At 22.5% G+C, this 26,570-nt stretch overlaps 9 protein-coding genes across 9 annotated transcripts; 5 read left to right on the forward strand and 4 right to left on the reverse strand. All coding sequences in view use genetic code 6, as the record gives it.

The window, feature by feature from the left end:
• Nucleotides 1-470: 470 nt before the first annotated feature.
• Nucleotides 471-1,130, forward strand: TTHERM_00686180 (scavenger mRNA decapping enzyme carboxy-term-binding protein; the record flags this gene model as incomplete). The annotated part of the gene is made up of 4 exons (XM_001025220.3): nt 471-659; nt 717-806; nt 853-970; nt 1,024-1,130. The coding sequence occupies 4 exons, from the start codon at nt 471-473 to the stop codon at nt 1,128-1,130; spliced, it is 504 nt and encodes a 167-aa protein (XP_001025220.3).
• Nucleotides 1,131-2,344: 1,214 nt separating this feature from the next.
• On the reverse strand, nt 2,345-4,121 carry TTHERM_00686190 (EF hand protein; the record flags this gene model as incomplete). The annotated part of the gene is made up of 3 exons (XM_001025221.2): nt 3,829-4,121; nt 3,232-3,724; nt 2,345-3,163 (listed from the first exon to the last, which is right to left on the reverse strand). Exons 1-3 carry the CDS (start codon nt 3,972-3,974, stop codon nt 2,345-2,347), a joined length of 1,458 nt encoding a protein of 485 aa, XP_001025221.2. The 5' UTR covers nt 3,975-4,121.
• A 498-nt stretch (nt 4,122-4,619) lies between these two features.
• Nucleotides 4,620-9,509, forward strand: TTHERM_00686200 (hypothetical protein; the record flags this gene model as incomplete). Its single annotated transcript, XM_001025222.2, has 10 exons — nt 4,620-4,788; nt 4,896-4,975; nt 5,060-5,191; nt 5,254-5,367; nt 5,470-5,627; nt 5,691-5,868; nt 5,924-6,239; nt 6,298-6,366; nt 6,424-8,429; nt 8,712-9,509. The coding sequence occupies exons 1-10, from the start codon at nt 4,713-4,715 to the stop codon at nt 9,507-9,509; spliced, it is 3,927 nt and encodes a 1,308-aa protein (XP_001025222.2). The 5' UTR covers nt 4,620-4,712.
• Nucleotides 9,510-10,897: 1,388 nt separating this feature from the next.
• Nucleotides 10,898-14,648, forward strand: TTHERM_00686210 (cyclic nucleotide-binding domain protein; the record flags this gene model as incomplete). The annotated part of the gene is made up of 3 exons (XM_001025223.2): nt 10,898-12,598; nt 12,743-13,088; nt 13,261-14,648. 3 exons carry the CDS (start codon nt 10,898-10,900, stop codon nt 14,646-14,648), a joined length of 3,435 nt encoding a protein of 1,144 aa, XP_001025223.2.
• Nucleotides 14,649-15,958: 1,310 nt separating this feature from the next.
• TTHERM_00686220 (S25 ribosomal protein) lies at nt 15,959-17,501 on the reverse strand (the record flags this gene model as incomplete). The annotated part of the gene is made up of 4 exons (XM_001025224.3): nt 15,959-16,160; nt 16,995-17,140; nt 17,356-17,436; nt 17,499-17,501. 4 exons carry the CDS (start codon nt 17,499-17,501, stop codon nt 15,959-15,961), a joined length of 432 nt encoding a protein of 143 aa, XP_001025224.2.
• Nucleotides 17,502-18,738: 1,237 nt separating this feature from the next.
• Nucleotides 18,739-19,501, forward strand: TTHERM_00686240 (hypothetical protein; the record flags this gene model as incomplete). The annotated part of the gene is made up of 2 exons (XM_001025226.2): nt 18,739-19,099; nt 19,170-19,501. The coding sequence occupies 2 exons, from the start codon at nt 18,739-18,741 to the stop codon at nt 19,499-19,501; spliced, it is 693 nt and encodes a 230-aa protein (XP_001025226.2).
• A 971-nt stretch (nt 19,502-20,472) lies between these two features.
• On the reverse strand, nt 20,473-21,889 carry TTHERM_00686250 (fumble protein; the record flags this gene model as incomplete). The annotated part of the gene is made up of 6 exons (XM_001025227.3): nt 20,473-20,562; nt 20,631-20,848; nt 20,899-21,091; nt 21,161-21,252; nt 21,354-21,648; nt 21,707-21,889. 6 exons carry the CDS (start codon nt 21,887-21,889, stop codon nt 20,473-20,475), a joined length of 1,071 nt encoding a protein of 356 aa, XP_001025227.1.
• A 602-nt stretch (nt 21,890-22,491) lies between these two features.
• On the reverse strand, nt 22,492-23,141 carry TTHERM_000686259 (U6 snRNA associated-like-Smprotein; the record flags this gene model as incomplete). The annotated part of the gene is made up of 5 exons (XM_012800321.1): nt 22,492-22,518; nt 22,653-22,725; nt 22,845-22,872; nt 22,936-23,031; nt 23,111-23,141. 5 exons carry the CDS (start codon nt 23,139-23,141, stop codon nt 22,492-22,494), a joined length of 255 nt encoding a protein of 84 aa, XP_012655775.1.
• Nucleotides 23,142-25,168: 2,027 nt separating this feature from the next.
• On the forward strand, nt 25,169-25,582 carry TTHERM_00686260 (transmembrane protein, putative; the record flags this gene model as incomplete). Its single annotated transcript, XM_001025228.3, has 1 exon — nt 25,169-25,582. One exon carries the CDS (start codon nt 25,169-25,171, stop codon nt 25,580-25,582), a length of 414 nt encoding a protein of 137 aa, XP_001025228.1.
• Nucleotides 25,583-26,570: the final 988 nt, after the last annotated feature.

Genomic DNA, 26,570 nt, shown 5'->3' on the forward strand with positions numbered 1-26,570 from the left:
TTTGTATTGAGAATATTTATATATATTTTTTTAAAATTAAAACATAAATCAGATTTCATATTGTTAAAGTCAATTTCAAAGTGAAAAATAATCACATTTTATATGAAGAGTAATGGTTTAACTTCATCAGACTCTTAAACCACAATTACAAGCTTAAAGCAATTTATTTGTGAAAATTAAATATCTATAAATATGGTAATATTTTAATAAAAAAGTTCATTTTTGTAATAGTGCGAATTTTAGAATTAAACAAGATTGATTGATTAGTAAGTATCATAACTATTTCAAAACCTAAAATAGCTATAATTATTAGAAACGATTATGTTGAGTAAACACATTTTAATTAATTATAAGATTATCTATTAAATCAAAAAAATAAAATTTTATCTGATCAATCTTCAAAATTTGGATACATTCTTTTAATTACTTTAACATAAATTAAAAATTTTATAAACACAATAAATAGGGTTATGATTAATAAATTTATCAGCTTTAGCAATCAAACTAGCTTCAAAAGTTTATCTAGATTGGTTTAAATACCTTTTTCTTCTTCTCATAGCCATCATAATTCGCATCATCATAACCATCATCAATTCACAATTTTTGATAAAATTATTAAAAAAGAAATTCCTGCTTAAATCGTTTATGAAGATGACAAAGTAAATTATTATTTAATGATAAAAAGTTTTATTAATAGTCTATTTTTTAAAAAATAGTGTCTTGCATTTAAAGATGTTTCACCATAAGCTCCTGTTCATATCCTTTTGATTCCTAAGGTAAAAGACGGGCTTACATAACTTTAGAAGGTAATTTAATAAAAAAGTTTAAAATCTAATTTAGCTCTAAAAAAAGGCTGAAGAGCGTCACAAGGATATTTTAGGACATCTGATGCTAAAAGTAGCTGAAATAGCTTAATAAAATAATCTTTAGGAAGGTTATAGAGTAGTGATTAATGATGGAAAACTAGGATGTAAAATTTATTGTCTAATTTTTTTATTTAATTTAGTATTATCAATTAATTAGGTTAGTCTGTATACCATTTACACTTACATATTCTAGGTGGTACTTAAATGGGATGGCCACCTGGTGTTTTAGGAAAATCAGAAACCATAAAACCAGGCAGTTAATGAAAAATATTTTTTTTAATTTTAAAATCATAATTAGTAAAAAAATTCAAATAAATATCTAACTAACTAATTATTGTAAACTTGTAATTCTAAAATTTTGTAAAAAAACTAATAAAGTTATTTATAGCAGAAATAAATTCTTGTTTTTTAATAGTTTTCATTTGCAAAAAATAAAAAAATATTTTATTATCAGCTTTAAAAATCATAAAAAATAATGCAATCAACTAGATTTTATCAAATGAATATTTATTTAATTATCAGATAAATAATATATTTTATTTAAGTGCATTGTAATCTTTTAAGTTTATCTTGTTTCAGAAATTAGGTAACTTGTTTCGCATTAATAAGTATTCATAAAAAATCATATAAGTATTTATAAAATTTCTTCAATTATATAAATAGATTATTAATTTCAAAATAAAGAATTAATTGAAATTTTCTAAATTTATGAAATATTTTTAATTTAACTTGAATTTTATTTTACTTCTCTTCAATTTATTAGATTGCAAATATATTCAAATTTTTAAAATAAATAATTAAAATCTTTTTTTTGATAAATATATTTTTATTTTGATTATATATATTTATTGACTGAATCTAATCACTTATAACATTAAAACTAATAATTAGATGAAGTTTTTTAATATATTTTTAAACATTTAATAAAATAAAGTATTTATAAAATGTATTCAATTATTTAAATAGATTTTTAATTTCAAAGTAAGGAATTAATTGAAATTTTCTAAATTAATGAAATATTTTTTAATTTAACTTAATTTTTATTTTACTTCTATACTTGGTTGTAAATTGATTCAAAATTTAAAAAATAAATAATTAAATGAAATCTTTTTTTTGATAAATATATTTTTATTTTGATAAAATTTATTTATTGACTGAATATAATCACTTATAACATTAAAACTAATAATTAGATGAAGTTTTTTAATATATTTTTATAAAACATTTAATAAAATAAACCAAATATATTTTCTAATAAATTTAATTTTTATTTTAATTTAAAAATATTCTTTTACAAATCATTTCATAAATTAAAAAAATCAATAATCAAAATTTTCAAAAGGTTTTAGAATAGCTTTTAATAAATGAGTGACATACTTTTTAAACATAATCTACTTTTTATTTTAATGAAATTATATAATTAAAGCCTATTATGATAAAAAGCATCTACATTTTTTCAAGTAATGAGATTAATTTAATCATTTTGATTTAGCCTAACTAACAGAATTTTAATATCTATCTTATTGATTTGGAGTGAGAAAGTTTGAATTCATGTTGAAATTTAAAATTTATTTTTTAAAATTAGGCTCTACATTTTAAGGATTTTTTAAAGACCTTGGTATATTATTTCTTTTTTTAATTTACTATTATATACCTTATTATAATTATTTTGAATAGCTTTATAAATTAGAATTATCTATTCTAGGACTAATCATATCTTAATTTTTTGGAGAATTAGGCTGAAGAGATTATATTGGAAATCTTTGTTTTTTACCATCTACAGATTTAGGATTAATCATATTTTATTCATCAATTTTATCAAATGTGTATGGGTTGTTTGTAAATGGTTATTTTATATAAAGCTATGAGTTTACTCTTTTTAGCTGAGGCATATCGAGTGTTGGAAATTCAAGCTTCTTCATTTCATCACCATAGTACATAGATTCTTCTCTTACCTGCCTATTCATAGATTTTAATGGGAGGAAAACAGAATCAACCATACCATCTGACATTCTTCTTTGATTGATCACGCTTTTGTAATCAATAAGAATAAGGTCTTAGTTTTGAGTTGTTTAAATTCTTTATACAGAATTACTCTTTGGATATTTATAGGTCCTTTCTAATAAACTGATTCTGGTATTTTATAAAAAATTAGGCTTGAAAATATTTTAATCTATTTTTTTATTCTAAAACTGTTATTAAAAGTTTTATTCTTTTTTAGCAAGCTCTATTTTTTTCTTTTTATTCACTTGTTCATCTATGATTTCTTACTGCTTTTATTTTTCCCTTTCTTGTTCCTATTGAATGTTAAAAAATTTTATATTCAAATGTTTTATTTTTTAATTTTTATAATTTCTTAGTTTACTTATTACAAGATAGCCTGAAATACCTTCTTCCAAAATGTATTCCCTTTGATCTATTCTTTGAAAATTTATTATAAACGAAAAGCTGGATAGCATAGGAAAGGAATTTATTGCTCTATTCTTTTAAATTATTCGAATTTTATTCTATCAGCCCTATCAACATCAAGAAGTTCAATTGCTCTAACTTAGTTAAAAGGAAATACTTTTTCTCCATACCTTTCTTTGACTAGAAATTTTATAATGTCTTTTTTAGAAATTACTTCATCATGATCATCATCAATCATACAAAAGACAAATTTGATAATTTGTTCATGAGTAAAAAGGCAAAATGCGCATATTGCAGGCACCCATTCTATAAAACAAACTCTATCTGGTATTTCTTTTTCGATAAGCTAGAAAAGTTTGGTGATATAAGGTGACAAAACACTAGTTTTCTCTTCTTATACAAACTCAAACATATTATCTTCAGAAATGTAACCATTACCTAACTTATCCCTATAAAATTTTAATGTAAATAAGTATTTTCAAACTGCTTAATTTAAGAAATACTAATCAAAATGATTATCACAATTTATATCAAATTGCTCAAATAATATCACATTTTTCTGAAAACTGAATGAAAAAATATCATGTCCTAAGGCGACAGCAAGAATTTCTTAGCTATTTCTTCAACCTGCTTATTCTTAAAAGGCATTTCAGTTGTTTTTTCTTTTTTAATTTGCAAAAAAGAGAGATAATTTCCCATCAATAAATCCTTTTTTGTATTTAATTAGTATTTTTAATATTCAAAAAATCCTAGTTTTGAATTATCTCTAATTAATTAATTAGTTGTCGTCTGTTTGTCTGTTTATAATAATATATGTTATACAAATATTCTGAAATCTTATTTCTTCCTTCTCTCACTAAATTCTACTTGAAAATTCTTACTTATTTATTTTGAAAAACCTAATTTTAGTTATTTTTTAAATATTCACTCCATTTAATCACAAATATTATGAATAACTAATTAATTTATTTAACAAATTAAAATATTTTATTTTTTTTTATCATGATATCAATTCTATTAAAAATAAGCTGAAAATATTATTCATTATTGAGTCCAAAGATCTTTTCTTATAGAAAAAAATTACTAATTTAGTATTTGTTTCAATATTAACTTTGTTTGAGTAATGAGTATTTATTTGAATTAGTTGAGAAAATTAAGAAGTTGATTGAATCTTATTATTATAAAATAAAAAAATATACTTGTTATTTTGAAATGATAAGCTAGCTACGATTAGAATTTGAGACTATAAGAATTTATACTATTCTCTTTTCTTGAATTAGAAAAGAAAGAATATAGAGGAATCTCTTCAAAATTTTATCTTTCAATGCTTTCTTTTTAAGATTTGAATTTAGAAAAATAATTATTAAATTTTAGATAAATTATAATAATAATAAAAAAGTCAAGTCAAGCAAAGTTCAACATAGGGATCAGTCGGTTATGAGCTAGCAGTAAATTAAACAATTTGTCAGTCAAATATATAAAAATGACACATAGGTCAAAAGAATTCTCAAAGGTATTAATTTAGTTATTTGCCACTTACTAAATAAAAAAGCAATTAGCATTAGTGCAGACACAGTCTCATATTGCCAATTAAGTATTTTCAAATTTATAAAAAAAAAGAAATTGAACAATTGAATTAGCTAGACAAGAAATTGTTTAGAGTTTAACTTACTTAATATGGCCTTGGCTTAAAAATTATGGTAATATATTCATTCAATCAAATCTAATTCCAAGCATTACTTTAGTTATTTTTTAAAAATTGATTTTATATTTTTTATCTAAAGGTAACAATCGAATAAAGCTTACTGAATCATTAAAGTCTTAGCGAACTTAAAAGATTTTAGCCAATTTTATTTGATATTTTACTAGATACCAAATTCCCATTTACTCATCCTAAAGTTATTTGCAACACTTAGGTAAAACTTCTAAATCTCTATAGAAATAGCATTAGTAACTAACTATTCATATATTTTAACAGTTTACATATCCCTCTTTTGCGGATGGTAGAAATCTAACTGTGGATATAATTACTTAGCCATGGGCTCCTTCAGTTCTATTAGCCAAAATCATCTAATAGATTCCTCAATTTTTAGTAATTTAACTTCTTTAAATAAATAATTCTAGAAAAAAATGAAATTAGTTTAATTCTACTTGCAAACTGGCATGAAAAATAACATTTATTTTAAAATATAAGTCTAACGTAATTGTAAATGCTAATGACAGAGAATATATTATCTAGTTAGGTAGCTTTTAAGTAGGAGATGAATATGATTTGGAACTATTCTTAAATATAAAATGCGTTAATGCATTCTTGGTATAAGAACAAATAAATTAAAAAACATTAGTGCCAAAGTAAAAATATCAAAATTAAATTGATTTTAAATTTATTAATAAAAAGCTTTATAATTAAAATAGATATATTCTAATGACAGATACACATTTTTTGAACTTTAGCATTTTGAATCAAAAAGAAAGTATTGTCTAACTCGATAAGTAATTCTATTTGTAGTAGGTTGCCACTGTTAAGAAACTCTAAGAGGCTCAATAATTTGTTGTCTTTTAGCTAGATTTTAACTCTGAAACCAATGAAGGAGTATATCATTTGTTAATTTAGAATTTTATTTACATTTAATAAATTTAAAATAAAGAATTAAATGATTTTACAAGTCAAAGAGCATTAAAAATTCATCGATGTCCTCAAATTTAATGTTCAAAAGCTAAATTAGAATTTCAATGATCCATAATAAAAAGCTTAATCTAGTAAAAAGAAAATTGAAATTGCTGAAGATGATGTCACAATTAAAGCCTACTAAGGAACTGATATATAAAAGATAGAACACAATATTGCTATCTTCCGCTCTAGATTAGATGATGATCTTTCTCTCTATAATATCAATAGTTTAACAGAACTTTACTAAAAAGCTATAGAATATTATTCAGCTATCGAAGATGAGAGATTTATGAGTATATTATAAAATATAATAAAAATAACATGATTTTTATTACTTTAAATTATAAATAGTTTATGTTTAGAATTTATAAGAATTACTTAAAAGATAAGATGTTCAGCTTATTCTTTAGAGCAAACAAGGTATACATAAATTTAATGTTAAGTTAAAGCTTCAATTAATTATTTATATTTATTTAGAAAATGAATCAAAACCTAAGAACTAAGCTAAGCAGTAGTAACAGCCTGATAATAGGTAAAAAGTTTAATCAAAAGCTTCCAAATAATATAAGTAAGATGAGGAAGAAGATGATTATGAAGGAGAGGATGAAGAAGAATAAGAAGAGGAAGAGGAAGAAGAAGAGGAGGAGGAAGAAGAAGAGGAAGAGGAGGAAGAAGTTTTAGATGGGTTTGTAGATGTCTAGGAAGAGTAAAAATAGATTGAGAGAAATGAAGATGATAGCATTTTTAATGATTTCTAATAATATTAAACATAATAGTAGAGTGGATTACCCAATAAATAAACTAATTAGCAAATCCAAAACTAATAAGCTAAATAATAAAAGTAGTAATTACCCTAGTAGCAAGTTTAAACATCTTAAAAAGTTTAGCAAGTTAATTCTCATTAAAATGAGTAAATTTAATAGAACAACCAAAATTTATAAAAAACTAACATTAGTTAACAGAGCACTAAAGACCAAATTAATACCTCATCAAGTTCTCTGAAATCTGCTGAAGAGGCAATGTCTCAAAAGTCAGCTGAAGAAGCAATCTCTTAAAAAAAGTAAGAAGTAAAGCAAGATAAAGATAGTAGTCCTGCTAAAATAGAGAAATAACTAAAGCCTGTTTCTCTTCCAAGTTAAGAATTATAATAAAAAAATATAGATAATTAAAACTAAACAAAATTAAATGAAGCTACTTAAGTTCAATAATAGCAAAAATCTAATGTAGAAACTCCAGTAAATTAGGAATAATAAATTTAATAATAGGAACAGTCTCCAGCTAAATAATAGCAAATCTAGTAAGAAATAAATTAATAACAATAAGAAAATTAAATCCCTTAAAATGATGAGCAAGTTTATTAGGAGGAAACTGAAGAAATAACCTTAGATAAATAAAATTTACATGAAGAAAAAATTTAAGAGGAGAAAAAATCTGCTCCTTAGGAAATTGTTAATGAAAACACTCCCTAGAAAATAAGCAATCAATAATAAACAATAGAACCTTCCTTAGAAAAAGCTCATTCGTTGGCTATGGAATTTAATGATCTTGAATTCTAATCAGATTCAAATATAAAATAAGATGTAAGTCATGAAAGCCTATCTGATAGAAAGGATAATTCTGAATAAGAATAATAAGCTAAACAATAAGTTTAATAGTTCTCTCCAAATCAAAATAAAGAATAGGTTACCTAGTCTGAAAATGAATAAACTAACTAAGTCCATGAAAATTTAAACACATAAAACTAGGTATAAGATTAGTAAAAAGAACAAGATTAAGTACAATAAAAAGAAGAAACTCTCTAATAAGAATAAAATATTGAAAATACTACTTAGTAAAATGAAGAATTACCATCATAATCTCAAGAAAACTAAGAAAAGTAAATAGAACAAGCTAATATTGAATAAAAAGTAGAATTAGCTGAATAGAAAGAAGAAATTGTAGAATAAAAAGAAGATATAGCTTAATAGTAGCAAGAAACTGTTGAGCAAAAATAAGAAGAATCTCAACTCAAAGAATAAGTTATTGAAGATAAACAAGATGTAGTTGAAGAGAAAGAAGAAGTAACTGAATTGAAAGAAAAAGCTGTTGAATAAAAAGATGAAAATGATCACTAATAAGAAGAAACCGTTCTTTAGAATGAATTGGTTGCTGAATAAAAAGAAGAAAATATTAAATAAGAAGAAGAAACTATTTAACAAAATGAAGTAGTTGTTGAATAAAAAGAAGAAGTTCTACCTTAAAAAGAAGAAATAGCTGAGTAGCAAGAAAATTTAATTGAATAAAAAAAAGAAGAAGAAGTTGAATAAAAAAATGAGGTTATTGAAGAGAATAGTGAAGTGATTGAAAAGAATGAAGAGATTGTTGTTTAAAAAGAAGAAGTAACGGAGTAAAAATTAGAGGCTATTGAATAAATAGAAGAAATAGTTGAATAGAAAGAAGAAGTAGCTGAATAGAAAGAAGATATTGCAGAATAAAATGAAAAGGTAGATGAAGAAAAAAATGTTCAATAAAATGAAGCAAATACTGAATAAAAAGAATAAATTATTGAATAGAAAGAAGAAATAGTAGAATAGAAAGAAGAAGTTGTTGAATAGAAAGAAGAAGTAGCTGAATAGAAAGAAGATATTGCAGAATAAAATGAAAAAGTAGATGAAGAAAAAGTTTTTGAATAAAATGAAGTAAATACTGAATAAAAAGAATAAATTATTGAATAGAAAGAAGAAGTAGTTGAGTAGAAAGAAGAAATTGAAGAATAAAATGAAAAGGTAGATGAAGAAAAAGTTATTGAAAAAAATGAAGTAAAAACTGAATAAAATGAATAAATTATTGAATAAAATGAAGAATTGTAGCAAAAAGAAGAAATTATCCAATAAGTTGTAGAATAGAAAGAATAAATTGACGAATAAACTACTCAATCTCAAGAAATTTCAGGAGATTAGGATAAAAATCAAGAAAATACTTAATTAAAAGAATAAGACAATGAATAAGAATAAGAAAATACTATTGTTAAAAATGATGAAGAATCATCAAATTAAATTTAAAAATAAGAAGAGTCACAACCTTAGGATTCAGATAGTTAAAAGGAAATTGAATAAAAAGATGATCATGAAAATAATAATTAGTAAGTATTAAATTAAGATGACTAATAAAAGGAATAGGCCTAATAAGATGATTCTCCTTAAAAACACTAAGAGTCTAATGAACATATAGATGAAGAAGAATAAAAGGCTTAAGAAGAATAAGATAATGGTAATGTTGTAACTGAAGAAAATGAAAGAATCGAAACTGAAGAAAATTTTGAAACTTTAAACACAGAGCATGATGAAGAGCATTAAGAAGAGAAGAAGGAAGTTAAGAAAAAAACCAAAGTTTCTGCTTTTGACAGATTGTCATAGCCTAAGTAGAAGACAGCTACAAAAGATGAAAAAGCCACTACTTCTTCAAAAACAGCTACCACTAAAACAAAAACAGCAAAAACACCTTCAGCTACTGAAGGCACAGACAATAAAAAGAAACCTCCTGCTAGAATAACTAAAACTACCACTACCACCAAGAAAAATTGAGAGAATATTTTGTTTTAAACACTAATTTATTTTGAATTATAACTAATTTAAAAATAATTTGATTTGTTTTTAATTAAAAAATTTTATTCTAAAAGCTTAATATTTTAAATAATAATTTTGTTTTTTTGTATTTAATTAGTTTTCCTAAATATTAATTTAACGCTAATTAGCTTGTTTGTATTTTATATTCTAAATTTAAATTAAAAAAATTATCTTTTATTTATTGACAAACTAAATAAATAAGCTTAAATAATTAATTTTCTAATTAAATAATGATTAAATTAAAATTATTTGTTAATTTTAGAATTTAAATATTATTTGACAGAGAAATAAACTGATCTAACATAAATACTATCAATCCTCGCTAATTAAGGGTTAAAGATATTAAACGGAAATATTTTTCATTCAAAAAATAAAAGGCATTTTTTATCAAAATTTCTAAGAGAAAATGGACCTTATTTAATCAGAAGTGGTAGAATATAAATTTATATACAAAACCATTTAATAAAATATTTTTTAATTTATTTCAAAAAAAGATAATATTTAATTTTATTAGATTTTTTATAATTTGAAAATATGAAAAATATAATTTAATAACATTTTTAATGTTATAATTGCTTAATAACTAACTAATTTTTGTTTAATAGAAATATAATAATAAATAAATAATGGTTGAATTAATTAATTAAAATTACCCCAAAAGATAAATATTTAATTTTAGTATATAACTTGATTCAACATTTAAATTACAATTTTAAAAAATAACATTTTAAATAATAAAACTATTTCGTACTTGCAATATTTAGTAAGCAAATAATTAATCAGAAATCTATTAAAAATTTTATGGTTGATAATTTCAATATTAAAAAAATGAAAGCTACTTATTCAATTTAATGTAAAAATTCCAAATTACTTTAATTATTATAATATTGCTAATTTCTTATTATTTTTAGATAAAATTTGCTTAAAAAACATTAATAAATCTGGTTTTTATAATAAAATATATAAATCATTCATAAATTGAATATCCATAGCCAATTATAATGAGGTGAACAAATTCGGAAATTATTAAAATTAATTAAGTGTAAGCTTAACGAAATACTGATTTTTATCAATAGAAATATGAATGGATTATTGTATATTTTTATTTGTGAAATAATTAATGATAGTTATTTAAATTAATCTTACTAGTTTTACAGATGATACATAAAAGTTTTTGTAAATTTAAAGTGTTTTCCACCATTAAAAGAAGGTCTATTAGATTTGAAAAAAATTAAAAAGAAACTACAAATTATTTAAATTACTTTTTAATTATTTGTAAAACAAAAAGTATAAATAAATAAATTTGATTATACTTAAACTCAGTTGTTTTCTAAGTAATTGATTTAATGGATCTAACTATTGAGGCAAAGAATAGCGATCTATCTAATAATATATCAAGAACATCAAGCTTCAATAGATTTAAGATGGAAAACAATTTAGAATGTAGTTCCTCTAAGCACTATAACGGAGCTAATCAAAGATAAAATATGTTTTGTTTAAATGAAGAGTTAAGGATGATAAGCAATTTAAAAGGCAAAGATGAAAATGATATTATTTAAGACCCTTCAATTTTATCAAACTCAAGAAATGTAAATGAAATAGATACTTCTCAAATGTATGTTGATGGTGTTAAAGATAAAAGCTAGATTAACGTGTTATATGAATAAAATAAAGATTATAGCTTCAGAAATTAACTGTAAAACAAATATACTTCTTTGCAAATACATACAATAAAAAAGAATGAATTAATAAAACAAACTTAGACTGTATAAGATATTGCAAGTTAAGAAATTATTGGGGAAAACATGTAAAATACATATGATTTGCAAGAAAAGGAGTCCAGGAGACTAGAAAATACAGAATAAAGCCCAATATAAAAATAAACCCTTATTAATAACTCTAAATTTTAACATATAACTCTTTTTACAGAAAAATAGAAGGCTAGAGAATCGTTAAAAGAACTCCCTAAAAGTGTGAGGTCATCCTCAAGGATAACACCTCCAGGATTAAATTTCTTTACAAGAATGAAGGTATCTCAGTTTACAAGAAAATTTATGAACAAAATAAAATCTCTTTCAAGTAAATATAATTTAAGACAGTTAACAAAGAAACATTACGATATAATTAATGATAAGTCTGCATTTTTTGTTGAAAAGAAAGCAGAAGAGAATATTGGCTAAAGATAAAAGATAATTTAGCTTTTTGTTGCTTTTATGTTAAATATCAAAGAAAAATTAGACTCTGTACAACCTCTGAATCCTGAATCTCGTTTTTGTGTTATCTGTGATTTAATTTATGGCATTACATTGTTGGCATATCTTTTTATAGTACCTATTCAGCTTAGCTTTAATATTTCTTTTGACTTATTCGAATTAGTAGTTTTTATAATTTTAGTGGTCAATTTTTTCCTTACTCTAAATAAAAGCTATTATTTTAAAGGAAGGATGATTACTAGTCGTAAACTAATCTTACTTAATTTTGTTAAATATTATTTGATTTTTGATTTAATTGTTTTTTTCTCAATACGATTACAAATGTTTCAATATGTTGCTTTCTTAAAGTTTTTTGAAATAAACAATATCATTAAGAGAGCTGATAATCACTTTTAAATTATACGTAAATTTCCTATAACTTTTACTTTGGTAAATTTATTATTCAAAATGTGTCTGATAGCTTAAATTGCTGGTTGTACTTTTCATTACGTAGCGAGACTAGAAATAGAAGAAAACCTTACAAGTAACAGTTGGCTTTCAGCTTAGCATATGACAGATGCACCATGGGGAAGTAGATATATAATATGTATTTATTTTGCTTTTATCACTATGATGACAGTTGGTTATGGAGACGTCGTTCCAGTAACTAACTATGAAAGAATTTATGTTATTTTTATGACTTTATTATCTTCTGCTATTTTTGGTTACGTAGTAAATACTATTGGCTAGCTTTATAATTAGCAAGCACAAAAATAAGAGTAATTTTCAAAGAGAAAACAAGAAATTAATTTATTTATGGATGACCGCAAAATTGACTCAAATACCAAAATAAAGGTAAAATAATTTTTTAATAATATTTTATTGTAAAATTGAATTTCAAAAATTTAAAAACATCATTGTGAGTAGTAAAATACCACTAACTTTTGCATGATAGAAAATGTGTAACTTTGATAATTATTTAATTAATTATTTTAAAAGGTCTTAAATTATTTGGAATATGCATTTCAATACCAGAAAAAAAAGGATTAAAATCCTCAAATTTTGTTTTAAGATTTGCCTTAAACATTGGTTGAAGAAATATGTATTAAATACTATGGTAGATACCTTTTTTAAAATAAAATTATGAAACTTAACTTTAGCGAGAATGTGCTTAAAGCTTTATCAAATTGTATGAAAGAAAAGAACCTTGCTCCTAATGAATATCTCTTCCATAAAGGAAATAGCGAATAATTAGTTTATTTTTTAGTGAGTGGAAAGATTGATATTGTGTTTGAAGGAAAAGAAGCTTAAATTGCTGCTTGTATCGATTAGATTTCAAAAGAAGGTATTTCTATAATTTTTTATAATTTATTTTTCCTCTTCTAATGGATTTATTTTTTTTATTGTGGTTTTTTTATCTAAATCAATATTTCTGATTATAATTTTTTTGACTGTAACTTTATACTACAAATTACAAGTTGAAATAGCTCAAATTAATTTTTTTAAATTATGAAAAGGCGATGAAATAGGTCTTAGGAGTGCTTTTATTGGTTCTGAGAGATCAAACAGTGCAAAGTGCTAGAAAAACTAAAATTGCACTGTGGTCTTCTTTGAAATGGATGATTTTAAAAAAATACTGTAAAATTACCCTAAAGATTATGAACGATATTGCGAGATTAAAGATGATATTATTTTTAACAGTAACACGTTAGATACAAAGTGTGCTTCGTGCTAAAAATACGATCACATTACATACAGTTGTCCTCTTATTTCGCTTAACATATAAAAAGGTATCTTTTTACATAAATATAATAGTGGAGGAGAGCCTTAAATAAGAAAGCAACATTCAACGCAAAGAAGAGGAAAATAAATTAACTGTCTAATTTAAAATGAGCTGATAAGATAAAAATTGAAATAGTACAGAATGTCATTAGTTTTTATGATCATTCCAGAATTGAGAGAAAATGAATAAAATTTTTAAGATCGATCTGATAAATTTTTTTTCAACAAAATGCCCACAGTCAAAATAATGGATGGAGGTGATATGGAAGCTGAAATTGAAGAATATAATATTTATGATGGATATGAAACTATGGTGCACGATGATCAATGTGTTGAAGATGAAGAAGAAAGTGATAACATTTAAAATAAAAAGTAAGAGGAAGATCATTACTTAGCTATTTAAAATGAATCTGGAGATAATATGATAGGTTCATCTTCTTACTCATCTTCATTATAGCAACTGTAACCACAGTAATTGCAATAAGTTTAAATTTAGATTACAGCATCTTCTAGCAAAGAAAATATAATGAATATCAATTAAGGTTAGCAATAAGTGTAATTTTAATCTTAACCAATTACTTCATAGCAAAAAGTAAGCTTATTTGCCAAAAAAACTTCGCAAAATATTGAAGTTCCTTTAAATGATGCATCCCCTTAAGTCAATTTAAGCCAAATAAATTAAGCATCTTCAAGAAACCTTAGCTTTAGAAGAGAAAGAGGTGACTCTTTTTATCCTCCAACTAAAAGAAATTCTAAATAGTTAAGCTAATAGAGATCTCTTTAAAGCAGAGTCAAAAGCTCTAGAAAAAATTCAGAAATAATTTAAAATTCAAGCAAGCCAAGCAATTAATAAGTAGGTTTCTACCATGAAACTTATCAGGATATTGTTGAGAGTAACTAAGCACAAACTGAACTATTTATTTATGATTTTGATAGACTTAAACTATTTGAAAAATATTTCCCTTATTACAATTACAACAATGTCTTATTAAGACTAAATAAAAAGAAACCAGTTTTCAAGCCAAAAAAGAAAATACATAAAACAATTGTATTAACTTCTCCAAAAAAAAGGCAATCAAAAAAAATATAAGATATGGAAAGGTTAGCTTAATTTAAAATTTGAAATAACCTAAATTTCTTTAGTTAATTTATTTATTATTTATAACTGTTTTCTATTAAATACTCAATCAATTTTGTATTTAATTAAAATTATTATTTTGATAAATTAATGCTGAAAAAAAAAAAAACCAAAATACCTCCTCTCCTATTAAAATATTTCACATAGACAAAATAGAATTTTCAGAACTGATTTGTTTATTCAAAAGTTTTATACTTTGCAATTTTATTCTCAAAACTTTATTATTAAAAATATATAATCAGATAGAGCTTAAATAATTAAAAAATAATAAATTTGATAACTGACTAAAGTATTTAAAATAAATATATTTTCTTAAATTAAATTTTTTCAATTTTTAGAAAACAAATACTAAAAACCTTACTTTTTTAATTTATGAATTATCTTTAATTAAAAAAAAATAAATAATTAGAAATTCAAAGAAATTTAATTTAATAGATTTATTTTTAATTATTTTAGAGGTAAATTTTTCATTAATGTAACTAGATTATTGCAAATAAAATCTCCTAAAAAAATATATTTAAAAATACAATTTTGAAAATATAATATTTTTAAAATCAAATTCATAGTAAAAGGTAAAATTATTTAATACAAAAATTTTTTAGCTTTTTTTTAGAAAGTTTTTTTAGGAATCGTATAAGGTATTGTTTTTGAATTATAAAACTAAGTAATCATTTGAAAATTTAATTAATGTAAAGATAAGGTAAGGTGTTAAAATGAATTTTCTTATTTTTAAAATATTTTATTTTTTTTCTTATTAATTTTTAATAAAATTATTCTTTGAAACATAATGTTTTTTTCAAGCATAATTGATTAATTCATTCATTTATTTATATTTAATTTAAGATTTTGAGTATTTTAAAGCTGTGAAAATTAGAGGTAAAGGTTGATGTATATTATTTACGAAATTAATAGAGGTTAAATTTATCAATTTAATTAAGAAAAAAAAGAAATTTTTAGGGAATTTTTTCCTTATGATGATAAAAAGTTAAAATAAAGATAAATCAAACTCTTGTTTGTTTATTTGTGATAAAGTTGTCTTTAGTTAATGTTAAATATCTTTTTTTTTTAAACAATCAGAGAATGATTGAATAAATGATAAATTATTTAATGCATATAAAGCATATTTATTTACTTATTATTTATCAATGAAAAAAAATAAGAAGATGAATTAGCAGTTTGATGTATTAGTCTAAAATATAATTTAAATAGATTGATAATAACTAACAATCAAACATATAAAACAGTCATTTTATATTAAATTTTTAAAAGTAATTTTGTATATATGTTTATTATTATCAAGCTTAGACTTCTTCCTTATCGGCAGCAGCACCCTTTTTAGATTGTTGTTGCTTCTTACCACCAGCAGCAGCGGGAGCAGCAGTCTTATCTTCCTTAACACCACCAATAACGGAGTAGACCCATTGGTTACCGTTCTTAGCGACCTTTTCGACGAGCTTTCTATCAGCCATAGTTCTCATTAATTGTCTAGCGAGAGAACTTTAAAATTATTAAAAAATTAAATTAATAAAAGGAAACTCCTATTAATTGAAATTAAATCATTTTTCTCTAACATTTTTTGTTGAGATTCTTCTAAATCAACCATCACAAACAATTATATCTTTTCTTTAAGCCTTGTTCATAAGTAAATAACTTATGGGTATGTTTAAAAATAAATATTTAACTCTTTATTAAAGTTCTATCGTTAAATAAAATAAAAAAAGACACAATAATATTTTTTCTTGCACTTATTCTACTTGTTGCAACTTAAAGGTCTATTAAGTTCATTAAATGTAAGAATGAATTTTTAATTCATCAGTTAATTTTTCTCACTCAATTTAACTACCAACAAACAGTTTGTTTGTAATAATAAGATATATAGGGAGAGATATTGAGAGAGCATCTAGCTATTTTTTACTATTGAGTTTATTGAGTTGTTAAAACTTATTTTTCCATAATATAAATTGATTGATTGATTGATATGCAGCTTATTTTTATTTATTTTCTCCAAAATTTAATTTATATTGATTGAAATATGGCATAATTTGAGTAAAGAAAATATATATTCCTTTCTCCTTAATAATATATCTGTTTTATATAGATTTACATGCTGCTTAATTCAACTTTTATAACTTAATACCCTACTAAAAATCACAATCTAGTAATTTCAATGACCATTATTTTAGTTAAGAGACTGCTAAAGCTTCTTAACAAAGATAAGATAGAAACTTTTGTGATGGTTAATTCATTCGAGAAGTTTACATCATTTTCAAAGAACCCCATAAAAAATGATTGATTGATTGATTAAATCTGTAAAATAATAAATTTATTTACCCATTAACTTTTAGCTTTTCGACGACGGTAGAGACGGTTAAGACCTTACCGACCTTGGAGGGGTTGTTAATGATACTTTCGACGTTCTTCTTTTCAATGAAGACAGCGTGGTTAACTTTATCTTTAGCCTTACCCTTGGTCCATTTCTATTGAAGAGTTAATAAAAAATGTTTTAAAATTGTCCATATTTATATAATTTGTGAAATTAATGCATCAATTCCATTTTAAAGTGTATTGCTTGAAGAGTTGAATTGCTATTCTAAAAAAATTGATGCCAAATATTGACATCATCAATCAAGCTATGATAATTAATAAATGGCAATTTGCATCATTGAAAAATGAGTATGAGCTAATTTTTTACCTTCTTACCACCCTTCTTGGCTTGAGCGGCCTTAGCAATAGCTTCCTTTGTCTTCTTTTGACCAGCAGCAGGTTGTTTACCCTTTATGATACAGGAAAAATATTAAGAATAAAAAAGGATTTTCACAAGAAGTATAAATTTACCATTTGTAGTGATTTTTGTTTTTTCTTTATATTAATATATCTTTGTTTTTTTTAGTCTTCTGAAAAATATTAATAGTCTCCTTTTTCAAATATTCACTCTGGGCTGAGGGAACTATATTTTACCCCAAAAAACAAAAATAATTTGCACTTTATTTTTTGTTAATAATTCTTATCCTTTCTAAAATTAAAGGTTCAAACATAATTCAGACATATTTCTATTATTGTAATTCTTACAAATCCATATTTATTATTTTTACTTCACTCATAGTGTCTATTTTTTATTGCAAGAATTTTTATTTTCTGATATTATTTTATAATGAAAGAAATAATTTAATCTGGCTTAAACTTTGATACAAAATAACTATTCATTTTATTATGCCATAAATTGAACTTTAATTATTATTTTTCAATCATAACTTTTTTATTCTTTAAAGTAATACAATCTTCATTTTTTAAATTAATTAAAATATATTCTCATTTATTCCAAAACTAATCTAATTCATAAAACATAAAAATAATTTTCTCGATACTCAGTTTATAAAAGCATAAATTAATTAGCTATCGACAAACGCTTATTAATTATGTTAAACTTAACTTTAATTCTGTATTGAAAATTCAACAAAATCAATTTTTTGTAATAGTTTAAAAAAATTTATAAAATAATTATTCTCTAAATTTTCTATTAAAAGATAGTTTTTCTTCATAATTAGGCTAATTAATTATTCTTTATCTGTATTAAACTACCAGAATTATTTTAAAACTAAGAAAAACTCGAATTATAAAATATATTTTACATAGCTCTTCATTTACAAAAATTGATAAAATTTTAAACAATTATCATTAATATGAGTATCTTACATAAAACAATTGATATAATTTTAAATCTATTTGAAATTTAGCAATTACAATTCGAAATTTATTTATTTGTATAAAACATTTTTTTAGAAATAGTTAAGAAAAAATATTAATTATTTGTTTTTAATCATTATATATAAAAAGTCTAAAAAATATCAAAATAAATTTTTTTAAAGTATTTTATAATTTTTAATTGTTTTCTTTCATATTGGAAACAACTAAATATTAAAATTTTGATTAATTTTGATTAAATTTCCTAATACCGCTATTTTTTTAATTAATATAAAATTTATTGATCAGGATTCAATTTTAAAAATATTTAGAATAAGAATTTGATTATTTCAAAAAAAAAAAAACATCTTGATAAATACAAATTCACTTTAAGATGAGCGAAGACTTTATTTAAGGGATAGCAATCATTGATGGCACGCACTTAAAAATAAAATAAGATAAAATGAGTTTTTTATTGTTGGTAAAAGCGATTTAGATTCCTAATTCTAAATCTCTTAACATCATGTTGGCAGATAGCTCAGATAAATTTTGGCTCGGAGATTTTAATGAGCGAAAAATTAAAGAAATCAAGGAATAAATGAAGCTCACAGGAACTTATTAAGAATTTTTCAAAGCTATGAAAGAAATGCTCCAAAAAAAGAGCTTTGAGATAGAGCTAAAAGCTGATTATAATATGGATATTATTATCGAATTCTAGTTTTCTGGTATAATCATTAATGCTCGCTTTCAAATAGGTAAAAATTAACCTTAAAAATCAAAAATTTAATTTGAAAATTAAATATTATTTTTAAATTAATCAAAAAGGAAAACCTTTTAAAAGGGATGATAACCCAACTATTTCTTACAATCTTTTAAAGGTATTCACATTAGATTTATACAATGCATATCAAAAAGAGAGAGAAGAAACACTTAAAGAAAATTAAGATTTAAAAGCTCAATTAGAAAACATAAACAATTAAATTAAGGAGGGTTTTCTAATTAAATGTAATAATAACTTAATTAACTAAGAAGGAGCTAGTAATATTGATGCAATAAATAGTATAAAAAAAGTTAAACCTAATACATGTATAATTAATCCTTAAAGACGTAAAAGGAAGGTTTTAGGTGCTAAAATTGGCTCGATTGAAGATGATTGAATTAAAAATAAATGAATTATCTCTCAACCAATATCAGAAACAATTAAATCTTTAAATAGAAATATTTTCACTAAATCCTAATAAAGATATTTTGAGATAAAATGTTTCTGTTTTTGCAAAAAAATTTAACAAAAACGATTTTTTAAAAACTCTAAAATTATAATTAAAAGTATTTATTTATTTATTCTTTTTTATGAAGAATAGTATTATTTCCCATTTTATTTTCATTTACTTATACTTTATTAAAACCTATATTCTACTAAAATAAGTTAAGGACAAAGCACTTTTTAATATTTATATTTTTTTTTTACAATAGAAATGAATCACTTTCGTTCAACAAATTCTAAATAATATTTTTATAAACAGCAAAAATATTAACACTTATTTCAATAATTTATAATTTAAATTGAAGATCTTTTATTTAAAGTTATTTATTTGCTTAAAATAAACTAAATTTTATCTTTTAATTATTTTTTGTAACTTTTTTAAAATATCTCTATTTTATTGGGAAATTAAAATTACAAATTCTTTAACGTTGGATATTTTAAGCCTTTTGTATTTTGTATTATATATAAATATAATCTTACAAAGAATTTAGAAGAAAGAAGAAAGAAACTAAACAAATAAACAAAAAATCAATTAATTAAAAGGATTATTTTATCATGCGACAAATTTACAATTTAATTATATATTTTGAAATAGATTGAAAGTGTTTTTTCGAATATATTTATTTATTATTTGTTAGCTGAAAGCAAATCGATAAAACTCAAAACAGGGATGAAACGAAAAAGTTATAGATAGAAATTTACGAAGAGTAATTATTATTATAGAATTGAAATAAAATAGTATATTATTATTTTTTTATGTTGGTTTTTTTATGAACTAGAAAATAATTTAAGATAGACCAAAAGTAATCTAAAATGAATGTTTGATTTATTATTAAGTTGATTGGATTATTGTTTTCTTGCATCTCATAATAAATCTCCAATACAAGATAAATAGTCGGAATCTTTTATGAAATCAACTATGCATTCATTCTTTGAGTAAAATGCTGCTGTGCTCTAATAAATTAAAATAAATCAAGAAATTAATTTTAAATTTTGAGCTAATTAATTTATGAATAATTTACTTGTAAGATAAAATTAAACTCCTCAGATTTTATTTTCCATGATGAAACAACAATATTTTTAATTTTTTCTAATTACGAGTATAGACCTATTAGTTAACCTGTGTTAATAGTAATAGCAATCAATAAGCTTTTCATTATATCTACTTCATTATACTTGCTTGTTGGTCCTTCACGACTACATTTACCAAAGCTACTGGCTAATATATCTTTAGGAATACCTTTATAAAAAATATATTTTATTGAGTTGCTTTTGTATAATTTGGAATACCTAAATTGGCGCAGCCTGCTCCATAAATGTCTTCAACAGTCATATCACAATTTTTATTATCACCTTTTTAAAAGGCTATCTTAAACCCTTCATTTATATCCTTAAAACTGGTTAATTTAAGCATTATACTTTCAACAAAACTTTCACCCATAATACTACCTGTTATTCTTTTATATTCACCAGGTCCAGTTACCTTTTAAATAACAATTCAAATAAAAAAATGAGCTTGGTTGGTAGATTGCAAAAATATTAAGTAATTTACTTTATAAAAGCTTATACCGCTTCTGATTTTAACAAAAATAAAAGGGAAACCTTTATCCTATGCATTTACAAATGTTTTATCCATGTTAACTTCTGTATTTTGATAATAAAAAATATTAAATAATTAATTCTAGTATTGTAAACAAACATCAATTAGTACGTTAATAAAATGATTAATAATAATAATGATTTACCATAATTGAATTTCTCTAATTGAGTAAGAGGTATGATTGTATTAAAATGATAGAAGGGCTTTTCATGCTTCATTAGAATTGTCAGTCCTTAAATGAGACTTAGTACAATTCTCTTGGTTTTAAGCTCTACCTTTTCTCCATTAAATAGTCTTTAAATATAATTTGTTAACTCTTAATTATGAGCCCCAGTTCTGTATCCTGAGAGATTAAGCTCATTTAATTTCTCAGTTTTATTATTTTATCTATCTAATTCATAAATTTGTTTTCTAATTTCTATCAGATCTGATGGGTCTCTCTTTTTTTTACAAACAAAATGTTGGTTTTTAAATTTAAGATTACTAATTCATTTTTACTTGCAGGAATTTCTTAAAATCATCCTAAAAGAAATAGATTAAGTCATCCTAGAGCTACTATTTGCTCTTAAATTATGGAAGATTTTCTACTTTTTGTAACAAGGTGCTTGGAGAATTGCTATCTAATTTCAAAACTAGCTTGATAATGTCGCTATCACTCTCAAATGAAAACCTATTTCCCATGTTTAAATTGATGTATTTATTTATTAGTTAGGTAGGTAGGATACAAATAATATTTAATTTGATTAATTTTTGTTGTTTAGAATTTTTCTTAAATTTTCTTTAAAAAGTTGATTAATATATTAATTGAATGATATGCTATACATCAAATAGTAAATTGATGTTTTTAATATTCTCATAAACAATTTTGAGATACTTATAGCACTAAATACGTAATTAGTCTCCTTATACTAAAATTTTATGATGTTTTTTGTTAGTAATTCACATTAAAATAGAACTTTACATTATTTAGAATAAGTGCGAATAATTTCTTAGAAATTAAGAATATTGCATTCTTATTTTCTCCAACTAGTAAATACAAACATTCTCTAAATTAAAATATTTCTAACTTGCGTAATTTTAATGTTTTTGGCTAATTAAGTTAGTAATTCATTCCGATTATGACAGATAAATATATATTTGATGCTTTTTATAACATGAATAACAATTTATATATGTTAATTATTCCTTATTCCAAATTTAGTGCTGAGCATATTCCTAAAATAAATTCTTTTATAATTATTTTTATTATAAAATATATATGTATCCTAATAAACCAGCCCTTTTCATAGTGGTTCACCTCCTGGTATAAGCTTAACATTTAAAAAAGTAAATAAATAAATTTATTTAATAACTATTAAGTTTTTAATTAAAATTAAAACATATCAGAAATATTTAGATAAAGAAAGAGAAATATGATTTAAATATAAAAGATTATTTTAATTACTAAAGTTATATATGCACCATTTAGCAAAATCGAGTCTGTTTTTATTTCCTTTTTAACACCATCTACATATTAACTATTTTTATATATTTATAAAATTTGTTAAAATTGCATTTTTAAAATTTAAATCTTGCTTTATCTATTAAAATAAAGCCTAAACCAAAAAAAATCAAAAAGAAACTAATAATTTTTTACTATTCGCTCACATCATCCAAAACCATATCTATTTTTCAAAATATAAAATAATTTTTAACTAATTTAACAAAAGCAAAATATATTTATTTACTAAAGAAATCATCAAATCCTCTAAGTGTGCCTAATAATTCTTTATCATTTTTCATAAGTATCCAAATTTTATGTCCAACACATTTATCAATTAATTCTTTTTAGATATAATTAATATTCTTAAAATACTAAGTAAATTTTTAGATTAAAGTAGATTTGAAAATATTTTTATCTACCTATTGGCGAAATAGTATCGTTTCCAGACATATTAACTAAATTTAACTAAAATATTAAATACAATCAAAAATCGCTTATTGTTTTATCAAGAAGTGGTCTTCTTTAAAATATTTACAAAATAGAAGTTATTAGACAATATTGTTATTATTAATTTTAATTTTGTTTTTATATTGATTTGCTAGAATTATACATAGATATGTATGTTCATGCATTAATGTTTAGATAGATAGATAAATTAATTCATTTTGATTCAAAAGATATATTCAAACATAAAATAACTTAATTTATATCTAAAGAATAAAAAAAGGAATATCTTTGAAGAAATTCTACTCAATTAAATAATTTGAAAATATAAAATTTTGATTTTAAATTTTTTTAATTTTAATATGATTTTATAAAGAAAAAGTTGTTTTAAATTTACATAATTCAAATTAAAAAATTTAAAAATATTTGATGATATCAAATAAGACTAGCAGCTTTTAATTAATAAAAAGTCATATAGATATTAAAATTAATGGATCAAATGTATAAAATAGGGAAAGACCAAATATTATGCTATTCTAGTTATATTATTTTTGGCTTTATTTTACTAATTTAACGAATAGTATTAATACAATAAGATAATTAATTTGATTATTTTAAGTATGCTATAATTAAATATTATTTTTGCTATGGTTTTGTGTAAAAATCATTACTTTAAAAAATACAAATAATATATAAAATTTAGAATAATGATGTATTGTTATAAAATTATTCAAAATAAAATAATATTTTTTTAAGTAAAAATGTTTGCAAAAAGTTAAATTTAAAAAATTTTATTAATTTTTGAAGCAGTAATCTTTATTAAGTTATAGACTTTTAAAAATAAATGAAAAAATATTTAATTCTATATATAGTAAATCTTGAAGAAAAAAAAAACATCAGCTCAAACCTTAATAATATATAAAAAGAGCAGATAGATATCATGAATAATTCCATAAAATCCAATTACTTTTTAATGATTTTTGACAATAGCCTTAGTATTTTTAAATTATTTTTGAATTATTTCTTTAAAAACCTGCAAAAATAATCTAGATTATTAATTATTTTAACATTAAGTTGAACTAAATTCATAAATAATTTATATTAATTTGCTTAATATAGATTTCAGATTACATAAATAATACGATGAATTATGAATTCTGTTTATAGAATCCTGATAAGATTGATAAATAAAGAATTATAATAAAAAATTTGGCAGCTTTTGTTTATTAATTTAAAATATATTCTTTAAAATTTATAAAACTTAGTAAATAGCACAATTTTTTTACTCTAAAAATTTTTTTTATTTGTATCAATAACAGATTTGTTAAATAAATTAACTCTTGATAAATTGATTTATATTATTGAATTAGAGAAAAATAAAACTTTTAATAAAAAAATCTAATATGTAAGTTTTAAATAAATAATTGATTAGCAATTTAAGTAAATTAGAAGAATTTTTAGTTTATTTTATTTTAAAAAAAATGATTTACTGAAATTATTAAAAAAAATAAACAAAAACAATTTATGGATATCATTTTTCAGTACATATGATATGTTTGGAAATATTGAGTTTCACTTAGCAAAAATTATATTCTGCTTATATCTGATATTTTGATTTTTAAAAATATTTAAATCTTTTAATTTTAATAGTCTATTTTATTAAAAATTAATAAAAAAAATAATTATACTATTTGACTTATTTACTGAATGAAGTGAAATCAAATCTTGTATTTTTTTTATTTATTTATGAATATTTATTTGAAGGTTATATCCAGCTATTACATATAGATATAAGGAAGATTATTTAAAAGCAACATTTAATTTAATTAATGTAATAATAGAGAATTTAAAGAAGCGAGTAGTGAATAAATGAGTGAGTGAGTGCATGTAAATATTTTTCATTACAGAATCAAATAAAAAATTTAAATTTTTCAAAAAAATAAATAATTATTTGAATCTAATAAATAGTAAAAGCTAATATTTATCAAATATCATAAAAGTAAAAGGATTGATTGCCTATAAAACCAATAAAAATGCCAATCAATATTTATTATAAGCAATCAGAAAGTGATAGTTATGTATCAAGAAGACTTGCTATAGGTGTTACTCTTTTCTTTCTTTACCTAGTCCATTTTGCAATTCAAGCACTTGCTTATTTTCCAGCAGAAGGAAAAATACATAAACATAAATTAGATCATTTATCAAAAAAAATATATCTTTACGCAGTAGCAGTTTTGATATCTTATAATTATCTTCAAGGAGGTGTTTTTGAAGCTATATTATCTTGGTTTACATTAATCGTTGTTCTTCTCTTGCACATGACTGTCTTTAAGAGCTTTTCTGAAGCTAGAGCTGGTCTTGAAAATAAGTTATGGGTATTTTATTATGTAATGATGTTCATTTTCTACATAGGTATAATCATAGATTTTTACATGAGTCCTTCTTGAAATAAATAGAAAAATTGATAGAATAATAAAAAATTTAATTATTTTATAAATAAATAAATGAATAGTCTAAATTCTTAGTATGTATAAAGTTGATATTGTATTTCTAAATCAGTTAACTCAAAAACCTAACATTTCTTTCTTTCATTAATTCTTATCCTATTTTTAAATATTTTAAGAAAATCTAGTTATGTAGTTTCTAGTTAATTAAGAGGAAAGCTTATTTGTTAGTATATTTATTCGTTTTAATAAATTTTTTTTCTAACTTACCACTTATTTTTTTACTTATAGTTGCAATATTTGTTAAAATAAATATTTAGTAAATAAAATAAAAGAATTTTAATTCGTTTATTTTTATAAAAAACAATTTATTTTTAACCAAATAGTATCTTTTACCTTTAATCATTCAATCAATCAATCATTCATTCTTACATTCATACATACATGCATATCTTCAACTTTTTTATATTTTTTTGTTTTAATGTTTATAATTAATAACTTGTCAACTTTTAATTTAAATACTTGTATCTTTTAACAACTAATTAATTGATTAATTTTGTATTTATATTGAAATTTGTTTGTTAAAAAAAATTTTTAAAAAAATTTAATTTATTGAAATATTATTTCAAAAAGTTAAAGTAATTTTAGATTAAGGAAAATACTAAAAAATAAAATATGCAAATTAACTGTTTTACTTTTCATTAATTTTTATGAAAATGGGGTTGGGGTTGGGGTTGGGGTTGGGGTTGTGGGGTTGGGGTTGGGGTTGGGGTTGGGGTTGGGGTTGGGGTTGGGGTTGGGGTTGGGGTTGGGGTTGGGGTTGGGGTTGGGGTTGGGGTTGGGGTTGGGGGTTGGGGTTGGGGTTGGGGTTGGGGTTGGGGTTGGGGTTGGGGTTGGGGTTGGGGTTGGGGTTGGGGTTGGGGTTGGGGTTGGGGTTGGGGTTGGGGTTGGGGTTGGGGTTGGGGTTGGGGTTGGGGTTGGGGTTGGGGTT

Source organism: Tetrahymena thermophila (genome assembly GCF_000189635.1).
Source record: "Tetrahymena thermophila SB210 genomic scaffold scf_8254365, whole genome shotgun sequence".
NCBI lineage: Eukaryota > Ciliophora > Oligohymenophorea > Hymenostomatida > Tetrahymenidae > Tetrahymena > Tetrahymena thermophila.